Genomic DNA, 12,002 nt, shown 5'->3' on the forward strand with positions numbered 1-12,002 from the left:
CCCCTATGTATGATGTTATGGAGAAGTTCAAGTAACTTCATATCTTAAACTGTATATGAATGAAGGGTGGATAGAGTAAGAGATGGATAAACAGATTGGGGATTTATCTGCAGCAATGTGGGGACTTTGACCAAACCGGTTAGTGGAAGTCTAGTGGAAACGCCTTTTGACATGGACTGTTAGGTCTCTGTATGACCGGTGTCAGAGCTTGGTCCGCAATATCAGCAGTAAGTTTCCGGTGAGAGTTGGACTGCACCAAGGTTGCCTTTAGTCACTGATTCTGTTCTTAACATTTTTGGACAGAATTTCTAGGTGCAGCCAAAATGTTGAGGGGCGTTTTGGTGGCTTTGGGATCACATCTCAGCTTTTTGCAGATGGTCTTATCCTTGATCGGGCCATGCTTTCTCTGGAGCAGAGTTTGAAGGCCATGGTCATATGTCTTGAGAAGGAAGGCCATGGTCTTGAGCCAGAAACAGAGTTCCTTGTCTGGATCAGGGAAGATGACCTGCCCCAAGTGGAGAAGTTACTGTCAGAAGGCCTATGATCTATGTTCCTATCCTCATCTATGGTCACATGCTTTGGTTATTAACTGAATGATCAAGGTCCTATATCATTGTAATAGGATGAGAAGCTTGGTCATTCAGGAGCTCAGAGTAGAGCCGCTGATTCTCCACATTGAGAGGAGCTAGTTGAGGTGGCTCGGGCATCTGGTTAGAATGGACACCTCCCTGCTGAGGTGACCTGACCCCTGGTGGCGCCACTAGTAAAGATGCCTGGAAAAAGCGGAAAGTCATAGATGCATGGATGGACTTTTAATGTATCTATGATCTGCAGTTTTAGATCTTTAGTCAGGTGTGGATTAAGAGGTCTTTCACTTTTAAAGACTATTTATTTGTTTTATTACCTCTATGTTCCTCCATGACACAGAGTTAGTCTCTGTAAATATTCTGTTTTTCTGTAGATCCCCAATTTCTACACTACATTACCTTCTACAGTTGAAACCTGAAGGTTTGTATTCATACCATAGACAGCTTAGTCTAATTTCATTCAGGACTGCATGGTGGGGAACAAAGATTTTCTGTGAAAGTAAGTAAACAGTATTAAACCTTGCATTACAGCCAGAATATGTTCAAAGATGGCCATGCAACTATTGATTCATGACAAACGGGAACTACTAAAGCCTTCAAATGGCCCGCAGAAAGCTTACAGATGTGATCTATACACAGGCTTCGAGAGAATAGCAGGATGCATTTATAGCTGATGAGTTAAGTGCAGCTGAGCTTACTATGATTACTGAGAGTAGAGGTTTAAAGGCTCTCTGGATGTTGATGTGAACAGTCCTTTCTTAAGAGTTGCAAGCAGATAAATAGTTTTTTTTCATTCATTCATATTACAGTAAATGGAAACCAGAGCAGTTACTCATTTAAATCTGCTTCTGTCTGTCCAAGTCCGGCCTGCTTTGGTTTGCGTAAATGCTCAAGGCAGGCAGGAGACCAAATAAAAAAGATTACTTAGTGGAGCGTGTAACGCAAAGTAGCTGCAGAGCAGGATATACAAATAAAAAAAAAAAAAGAAATTGTAGTTCTAGCATTTATGCAAATAAAGAGGACGCAGAACATAAAACCCAGCTTGGGTAAATGGGCAGAAAACAAACCAGTAGGGATGAGTAGGAAGTAGGAATGTGGTAAAGCTCTCTTAGCTTCACAACATAGTTGTTATAAAGCTAAGAGAGGGAAACAAACCGACACAAAAGCTATTTTTCTGAATGAACAGTCTCCAGAACTTCTTAAAGTAGAAATAGCAAACAGAAACAAAGCAGAGTACAGACTAAAACATGAGCAAAAAGCCAAGTGGAAAAGCACAAACTGTGACATTCTCACGCTCCAACAAGTATGGAGTCAGTTCACTGAATGCTTGTTGAGTTTTAAATAATACATGCAAGAAAACAAAAACAAAACCCCAAAACTCATGGATTTGATCAAACTTTGATTGAAAGAGGCTTTGTGTAAAGCTTGTTCTAGTCACGCCGTGTTTGACATGTTATCACAGGAAGGTGGATTTCACCTGCCAGGTTGACTGTGAACAGCAGACTTGCAAAAACTACAGTCACTGTAAAAAAACAAAGCAAAGCACACCCTCTTTATGCTGCAATACTTTAATATAAAACTTCCCTTTTAATGGCGGCCTCTTAAAGGGCCCTGGAAAATCCCCCTGAAAATTCACACTTTTCTGGAACACAATAGTTAATTTCATTGTTTTCACACCTGATAGTCAGCCACACTTGGTTCGAATGAAAACCAAAGTTATGAAATAATGCTCTTGCTGCACCAAGAATCCCTGAAGGAAATGACACAAAAACCTTTGAATGCAACTTCCTTCTTCATGAAATGTGAACAAAAATGGAGTTGCGTCATTTTAGCAGTTGTAGGTCTTCTCTATTGTCTTTGGCAAAACACCACAAATCATTTCTCCCACTAGCGCTATACTCGCATGTTTGTTTTGGTTGCATTTACCCAGAATGCCCTGCGTTGTACTCCACTTCCTACTTTGGGTAACTGTCTCCGGTCCACTTGGTGTTCACATATTCGAAAAACATCAGAGTTCACTTCAACCAAACCAAGACTCTCTGCCTTTTTCCAGCTTTGCTTTATGTTTTTAAAGGCAGCTGTGCTGACATCGATTCCTCTTGCTCTGCTGCTTGTTTCATCCTCAGCTGGAGAAGAACAGTGTTTGTTAACGAACATGCATGAACTGCTAACGCAGTTTAAAAAAACCCAAAACATTATGTACTCCACTTTCTGTTATTTAAGGTCATTGCAGTCCTGATATTGGGAGTCGGTAGAAAAAATGCTTCAAGGACAATTTCAGAAGCAAACGTTTGCTTCAGGTTTTCTTACTCTACGTTTTTGCCTGTGAATGTAATCTGCTGTGAAATAAATATGGTTTTTGCTGTCAAAGCAGCGACCCCAGCCAGCATATATATGTGTGCTGGACTCACTGAGCATGACTTTAATTTGCAGGTAGTTTTCAAGTTTCTCACTCCGGGAGTGATGGCTCATCGGCACCATTAGTCACCTAACCAGCCTGAGACCTGCCTGCAGCTTCTTAAGTGTGTGCCTCCGCACACCTTTAGGTTTATGTGTGTTTGCACTCATCTCGCATTATTACAGCTGACTTCCTCTCTCTGCTCTTACAATCTTGGTTCCCTGTTCACACACTCATGCTGTGCCTCCATACATCTTAGTGAGGTATCATAACGTTCTAATAAAAACAAACATTCTTCACATCTTTCACCATATAAAGCTGGACCTGGTGACTCTTGGTTCAGTGTTCTAGGGAGTAAAAACAGCTGGGAAGCAGCCACATTTCAGTCTATTGGTGTGTAAAATTTGAAAAAACACAATATGACCAGTCATAGAGGAAATTTTGCTCGCAAATGTGTTGTAACTTCCACTTTAGCATAACTTCTATTGTGAGTTTTTGTTGTTGTTGTTGTGTTTTGCCTTTTGCATTTTGTTGACCCTTCTGGGCTATCATTGTATGTACTTCTGTCCAACTTCCCATCAGCTTTATACAGCTAACACTCTTCCAACAAGTCCAGATTGGTGAAGTGCACAGCTAAAAGACATAGAAAAACAGAAAGTCTTCAGTCAGAGGCTTCTTCAAATTTGTTGTAATACAGACCTCTACAGAAGATACACACAAAAAATCTTTGACAGATCTTTTAAAGATATTTTAAATATCTTTTAAATATACACTTGAGCAAATGTATATTTACTCTTGGGCAAATACAGATATTGTTCACTTAAAGTATACTTTTATTCAATATATTTCTTAAAAGTGTATTTTGGTACAATTATATTTAAGTGTGTTTAAAGTTACAATGTCAAAATTGGTACAATTGGTACTTTTAGTATACTTCAAATATATTTATAGGTAGCACACTTAATACTTAGCATACTTCAAATGTACTTACACAAATGTAAGTATATTTGAAATATACTATACTAAGTATATATTTTTTCACTAGGGTGGGTTCTTGTTTGGCTTATTTGTATGCTGTCATAAATTAAATAATAGTAGAAAAGGTAGTGTGACTGGTAAATCTGAATGCTGTTTAGCAGAGATCCCAGTGGAGGAGAGGTCCAAAATAAAACAGGTAGTAGACCAGAGTGTCTGTTGAAAACATAGTCATGTTTAAAGGAGCCTCTTTGTCACCAGTCTCCAAGGGAAAGTCTCTACATTTCATCCAAGAACTCTCTCAATGGTGTGTTTTTTTCTCTCTTTTTTTTATTATTTACAAGGCCCTCTTCTGTAAAAGCCTGAAAGATGGGAGCAACAATAAAAAAAATTGTGTGTCTGCATTTCACATTTTGCTTCCAGCGAGTGTGGGCTGAATGACAGAAGAGCTATAAACACAGACACCAAAGGAACCAGAAGGAAAAATAAAAGATGAAGTCGATATGCGACCTAGGCCTATCGCCTGCACTGTTTCATAAACATCATAGCTGGAGCAAAATGGACAACCTGGAGGTCACGAAGGAGCAGATGCACTCAGAATGTAGAGCTGAAGGCCGATATGTATGTACCCAGTACAAACAGACCTCTTCTCTTTCTACGTGACATTGAATCAGGCTGTAGACTAGGGGTCTTCAACTACAGCCTTTACTGCAACTTTTAGATGTCTTTCTGCATCAACACGCCCGAATCAAACATTCAGATCATTAGCAGGACTCTGGAGAAGTCTGGAGAGCTAGACTGCATGCTGAGGAGGCGATTCACCCTTTTGATACACGTGTGTTGGATGAGGAACACGTCTAATAGTGCGCTCACACCAGTGCAGTTTAGATTGTTTTTCTGTAGGAAGTCCGGTTCGTGTGGGGAAATGTGAATGTGCAATCGATCGCTGGTTTGCCTACAAACCTCGGCCTGGGTTCGGTTGAAGTGAACTCTGGTGTGTTTTGAATGCATATGTGAACGCCAAGCGGACCGGAGACTCCTCCAAAAGCAGGAATTGAACTACAGTGCAGGGCATTCTGGGTAAATACAACAAAAACAAACGTCTAGTAGTAAAGGGAGAAATGGCTGGTGGTTTATTTTTTACTAAAGACAGAAAAGAGAAATCCTCCAACCATTAAAATCTGACACAAAAATACATTTTTGCTTACATTTCATGAAGAAGGAAGTTACGCTCATCTTTTTGTTTGTGTGTTATTTTCTGCAGTGCTTCTTGGCACAGCGCCACGACAGGTGAGGAGGGGAACAAGTTTTTCAAAGGGTTTGGTTTGCTTGATACAGTGCAGTGGGAAAATGAACCACAGCAGCTGGAAATGGAACAAAAGTTGCAACTTTGGTTCCCAATTGAGCCGAGTCTTCCAGATTATCAGGGGTGAAAACACACAAAAAGATGCAGGACACTGGAATCTCAGGATCTTGTGATACTGAGACACTGAAGCCACAGATGTTTTTTTAATAACCCCAGATCTCATAAAGCTATTCAGTTATTCAATTTAATTTACATTAAAAACCTGCATGATGCCCGTAAGTTAGAATTAAACAAGTTTTTCATTTTGCATGCAATACATCTATTGTATAAAACCTGTTACTATGAACTCCTAAGAAAACAACAGCAACAACAACCGGTACGTTGAGCACACGCTGCTCCATAGCAACAGGTCTACAGGTTCATGCAGCTGGTTGTTGTCAAAATGTCTCAGCTCTCTGGTCTCTGAGGTTATTTGAAGCTTTTCTTCCTCTATCAGTGAGGTGGGACTGGGACGATAGGTGGAGAATAAAGTTTTCTCCTGTTGCCGCAGTAACAATAGTAACACCTGAATAGGCCAGGTGGATTTTATCCAGCTCAACTTATTAAGCTGATCAATATTTATGAACAAGTGAGAATTTATTTTAGAGAAAATGAAAAAGTAAAGAGCAAATAAATAAAAAAAAAAACATGCTAAGTAGCTAGTGCAATACAAACAGCATACGTTTATACATTTCTTCAAAGCAGTCAGAATTTCTTACGTTTTGAAGTAAAGGTTTGGAAGCAACTACTAGGATCGACTAAAATGTTTAGCAACATTTTAGTCGATCCTAGTAGTATACTTTTTTAATGCTATGTTACTGATCAAATTCATATTTCTGGTACACCTCACCTCACCCATCTATCGTTATTCATAAAATTACCTGGATGATTTAGTTTGCACCTACATTCTGACTGTACATTAGGCAGTTTATGCATTAGCTTTCAGTAAAGACATTTAAAAAAATACGTTTGGCAATTCCAACCGACCTGAAACAGAAAACAATTATATTACTTTAATATCAGTGAGAAAAAAAATAACTGTATTATGGAGTTTTAAAACATCTGGTTTTAACTCTCCATCTGAGTGACATTTGTTCAGCTCCATGGCTTAGTTTTAATCATCAAACTCAGTGAAACACGTGGGCTTTTTTTTTAAAGGAAATAATCACATAAGCTCATGGATGTGTATCTCTGCATCCCTTTCACTACTTATATGCTCCTCACCCACACACACACACACACACACACCCACTCACGCCAACACGCCTACGCACACGCCCACACCCCAGCAGATTGACAGTGACATGCACATGCACACCAATCACCTCAGGGAGCTGACATGGTCACAATTTATTTCCTTTCCGTCTGTTGCTTTGAAGCTGATCTTTGCTGAAGGATTAACTGATATTACAGAATTTCATCTTACCTACCCAGACCTAATACCAGATGTACTTTCAAACCACTCACGGCTTGCGTGTGTGTGTGTGTCAAAGTGCTCGGTCATACTTTGGTGTGTTTATGCGGAAGAAAAGACGATAGTTAGGGGTCACCGAAGCTTCCTGCCAGCTCCAGTCTCCACTGTCTGCTCCTGAATACTCTGGGCAAGCAGTCAACATCTGCTGGAGTAGCCTTTGTTGGCCTTCATGTCCCTAATGAATGGAGCGACATTACAGTGTGTCTGCACAGCACAGTCTCTTCCACATTATAAAGTCATCTTTACACATGTGTCTTTTGTTAGCTCAGGGCTTCAGAATAACTGTGCTGACCTACTGAAGTACAGCAGATCCCTCCCTGAGGAGGAGGAGGAGGGAGAGTGAGACGGGGTAAACCGGAGGAACAGGGTCAAGTCGGCTGGAGGATGAAGCTCCTGCTTTGGTTATGGATAGGGTTAATTTAGATTATTTCAGAACTCTGGATGTACAGAAAACCAATTTTGAAGAGTGTTTGCGGAGGTAATTCCCGACTGGAAAATCTCCTGACGCTGTCATACTGTGACTTTTAATATGTGAGATTACCCGGGCAGGTCTGGGTGTGCAGTAGCAGAATATTACTTCAAAATATAGAGTATTGTTGTTCTCAGTTTAAATATTTCTAATAGGACCAGTAGCTGCGCTTCCATTACCAACATGCACAAAATGTTGTCAATATTCCACTAGTGACTGGAAAATGAGGTAACAACTTTCCATTTGGAAAGGCCTTAGTGACCTTCAAGTTTCTAACATGTAGTTACAGAAATCTAACAAGAAGGTTTGGCTTATACATCCTAATTTCATCTATCACTACTGTGCAGATGGCATTTATACCTAATAATAATAATAGTATTCAATTGTAATATTCAAATTGCTGGTCACAGGTAGGCTAAAAGTTACTCTACTTGTCTGGTGTTGGTACCAGATTTGGTCCAGGACACGTAGATACAGCAGTCATTCCCCCCTTTAAATACATTTTTATATAACAAACTAGCCTGCATAAAGCACCCAGCACACCATAGCATGAGCAAGACTATTTCAGATCATGTTGGGGACTCATTGTAGATAATCCCAAATTAATTTGTGCCTTTTTCAATATAAGGTGATTCACAGAGCCCACTTGTCCAAATCCATGTCAGCCAGGATTTGGCAGGGATGAGAACGTTGTAATCCATAAATGGTTGACCTGTCCTGGTTTAGCAAAACTTCCTGAAAGGAGGTATGACACACCCTGCATGAGGTCACTGACCTGAAATTGACCCTGTGACCTTTGCTTGCTCCCTTGGATATGACGGATTGGTGCTGGTATTCTGCTCTATGCCTGAAAGTAAAGGCTGCCTGTCCACCAAGATTCAACAGTTTCATGCCTTGCCTCAGGTTTTACATGATTCATTCTTCTATTCAGGATCAAAGTTCTAGTGGACTTCTATCTAGTTGTGGTTCATTTTCTGTTATTTTTCTCTGGAACTTGACCTTTAATTATTCGTGCCTATTTGCATATTTTGTCCGTAGCACATATCTAAAATATTCTTAAGAAAATGCAACTTTGGAAGCTGAAATGCAAACTCCAATGCTACTTGACATGCTGTAGGCTGGTGTTTGCAAAGCCAATTTTTTTTTCTTTCAGTTTTGATGCCAATATCTGAGGTTTGCCATTGATCTGATATGGAGAAGCAGCTGAATTGTTTTAAAACATTTATTTTTTAAACTCAAATATTAATGTTCTGAATTACAAATTTAGTTGCTAGCTCTGCACCAGTACAACACACTAAAATACACCAATAGCTTCACAAGTTTTCTTCAAAGATGTAAAAACAACTTTAATGTGTTTAGTCAGTGCAATTAGGAGTAGAACGTCCAATTTACATTGGACGTTCTACTCCTAATTGCACTGACTAAACACATTAAAGTTGTTTTTACATCTTTGAAGAAAACTTGTGATAAAGAAATTGAAACTGGCAAAAACAATAGGTTGACTACTTTGGTCAAACATGTAAATATAAACTGCAACAAACCTTCAATCAAATGGGTCAGAAAGTGCAATTAGGAATTCTTATTGATCGGGCACATTGTCACTGGTACCCAATCTACAATTTGTTTTTCAATATAGGGACTGATACAGATATTGTCAGATCAGTATATATATTGCTCAATGTAAACTTTAAATATAAACATAAAAAAACCAACTAAATATGCCAACGAAACATCTTCTTCCTGATATTCTATGCTGTTTTTGTTTTTGTGAAAGTAGAAATGGCTGCAGCAACATATATATTTTTACCAAAGCTGAACATAAATTCTACTTTTTTTCTTTGCCAGGTGCGAGTTGTCATTGTTGATGAGAACGACTGCGTTCCAGAATTCCTGCAGTCGATTTACAGCAAGGACGGCGTTCCGGAGATGGTTACAACGGCAACCTCCCTGTTGCAAGGTGAGACGTTCCGAAAACCCAGAAAACTCATTTTCTCTCCCATCACTGATTGCACTCCTTGTTTCAGTTCTCTGCACGTTTAACACAGCATATGTGCAGCTCTTGTACATATTTCCTGCTGCGTTTTTTCCCCCTCACAATAAAATTGTTGGTGCCTTAAGGAACAAGTGTATAAAGTGCAAGTATCTGTTCAGACCTAAACTTTAATCTGATGCTAATCCGTGGAAGATAGTGGTTCTGGGAATTTATTTACATTTCTTTCCACAGGGCATAGAAATGTTAGGTAATTTGTCTAAATGTTGTCAAAATTGTTTGCTAGTGTATAAACGATGCTTGGATTAAACACTGCCAAAAAGTGAAAGACGAGTTGACATCTAAAATAGAGTCTTACAAATTTAACAGACACTTATATTTAGGTGGGCTTGGAATAAATAATTGAGCGGTGCCAGAGTTGGGGATTAAACCTGTCATCTCTGAATTAAAACTGCCACTAGCTATTCAACTTGAAGAGCAAAAAGTTTAGCATTAAAGTGTAAAATAAAGAGCAGGCGTCTGACAACAGAATATCCGCATTATGAAAACATTATTCCTCGTTTCTCCTTTTCACATGGAAATATTCCTGACAAATGTGAGGCCCGTGGCAGACAGGAGGTAGGAAGGATGTTTTCTGTGCAGAGTCTGAAAGTGTTTCTGTCTGTGGCTCTGCCAATATTCTGCTGGATCTGTTCAACTGCGGTTTTAGATCTTTGTGGGTATAGTAGCTAAAAACAAAATCAGGGTAATTTTTGTAGCAATTTTACAACATTTTACAACACTTTTGAACGATTATCATAAATCCAACCTGTAAGACGTAGAAATGTGCCACTAAAAACGGATGGAGGTAAATGTCATGATAACGAATTTTGCTGATAATAAATTGTTCCAGAAATGATTGTGATACACAGTAATATTGTTGTTTTGAATCCATTTTCAACTGGCATAATAATGCAAACACACCCTCTCAAAAATCAATAACCTTTAAGTTTCAAATAACATTTAACATGGAATTGGAAGACATTTTAAATATCCATAACAAATAACCCCCCCCCAAAAAAACATTAAACAATAAATAAAATGATTTATGAAGTCTCTAAACTAAATTGCCCTTGAAAACATATTAATCATAGCCTCGGATTGGGTAATCAGGAACAATGTGAATGTTGCTGCTGTTGTGCTGAAAAACCTGTTGGGACTTTTGGGAGAAAAAAACCAAACATTTGCAGTATCTTTCCATTACATTAAAAGGCATCATCACTTAAAAGATTTAGCAAACTACACAAACATGCAAATGGAAATTATTGTGCTCATTTTAATTTATCTTGCAATTGATTGATTTATTTCGTATTGTGACAGGCTTTGTTACTGTGCGAGAACTTAAAGTTCCAACTTTTATTTGGGATCATTCCAGGTAAGATTCAATTTGTGGATCTGGACTTTGGTCCAAGGTTTGGGCATGAATGCTTTTGTTACTTGCTGTTATGAAATGTCATACTTTGTGATATTATACAACTTAAAATGGACTTTAAAAAAAGCTCTTAGTTTTATGGAGCAATACTTAGTCTGTTGTTGGTAGATAGTAAATAAATTAAGATACATGGGTGCAGTTACATGGGCTAAATAGAGGCTAAAATCAAACAAATATTTGGGTTTACATCATGGTTTCACATAAACGTAATATTGAGTCACATCCTAAAATTCATAGCACAGGAATGTTTAATATTAAGCAGAATGATGGGTTCTGAATATTCTCAGCAGTTTGATCTGTTAGCTAACATTAAAAAACAAAAACAAACAAAAAAATGTTACAATAATTTAAAAAAAAATCCAAACTAGAGGAAATGGAGATCTAATTAACAGTTAAATTGGAATTTTTGATTTTTATGAAGTTTTGGAAAGTGACACTTCACCATGCATTCCAGTTCTGAATACTGCATGTTCACTGGGATCAGTGTCTTTTTATTTATTTATTTAACATCACTTTAGTGAATAATTTTTTTTCTGCTTTGTGAGTGGTTTGTAGATAATTATTAGTCAAATTAAACAAAAAGTATTGCAGTGTCAACATTGTTTTCACTTCCTAGCATCTAGCATGTTGAGGTGAGTGTATCTCCGTCAATGCAGAGTGGGTGACTAAGCAATGTTATTACTGGCTCAGTGCTTGGTTTTTGTTTTTTGTGTGGCAGTGGCATTGACTACGGACTGCAATGCTCAAGCAGTGGCATTTTCTGACATGTCTAAAAAAAATGATGGCCAAAACTGGTGAAAGTAATTGAGATATTCTTATCTACTTTAACAAAAAATTGCAGTGTTTTTGTTCCATTTTTTTGTTGTTGTTTACCAAACATTTCCCTTTCACCTGGACAACTTAAAAACAACACACCTTTTTTAAACTAAAATAAAGAAGTCTGATCTCTGGAGAAAAGGGAGCTGGAAATCATTGTACATATAAACATAAACCTGCACAACGTCCTTATCGCCGACTGTTTGCTACTGTCGTCTTGATTTTTTTGTTTGTTTGTCTATTCTCAGCATAATAAATGGAATACTGGTCGCTCGGACTTCAAAAAGCATCTTGCTATATTTATCTGAGTTTAGCAAATAAACTCAGATAAGTAATAATTGAAAAATCATTTTTTCCAGTAAAAAAGCAAAATTTTAAAAAATCCCTCGACCTTCAATTAATGTGAAAAACCTGGTTGACAAAAGATGAGTCCTTTGTGTTGTACCTTCCACTTTTAAACTGTATCTGTTTTGAAAG

At 38.2% G+C, this 12,002-nt stretch overlaps 1 protein-coding gene across 1 annotated transcript in view; it reads left to right on the forward strand.

Annotated features, from left to right (window-relative positions):
* Positions 1–12,002, forward strand: part of LOC116718043 (neural-cadherin) — a 322,864-nt gene that overhangs the window by 105,036 nt on the left and 205,826 nt on the right. The window contains exon 5 of the mRNA XM_032559667.1: positions 9,094–9,205. Within this exon, the coding sequence (XP_032415558.1) occupies positions 9,094–9,205 (112 nt within the window). The remainder of the gene's footprint in view (positions 1–9,093; positions 9,206–12,002) is intronic.

Source organism: Xiphophorus hellerii, chromosome 4 (assembly GCF_003331165.1).
Source record: "Xiphophorus hellerii strain 12219 chromosome 4, Xiphophorus_hellerii-4.1, whole genome shotgun sequence".
NCBI classification, from domain to species: Eukaryota; Metazoa; Chordata; class Actinopteri; order Cyprinodontiformes; family Poeciliidae; genus Xiphophorus; species Xiphophorus hellerii.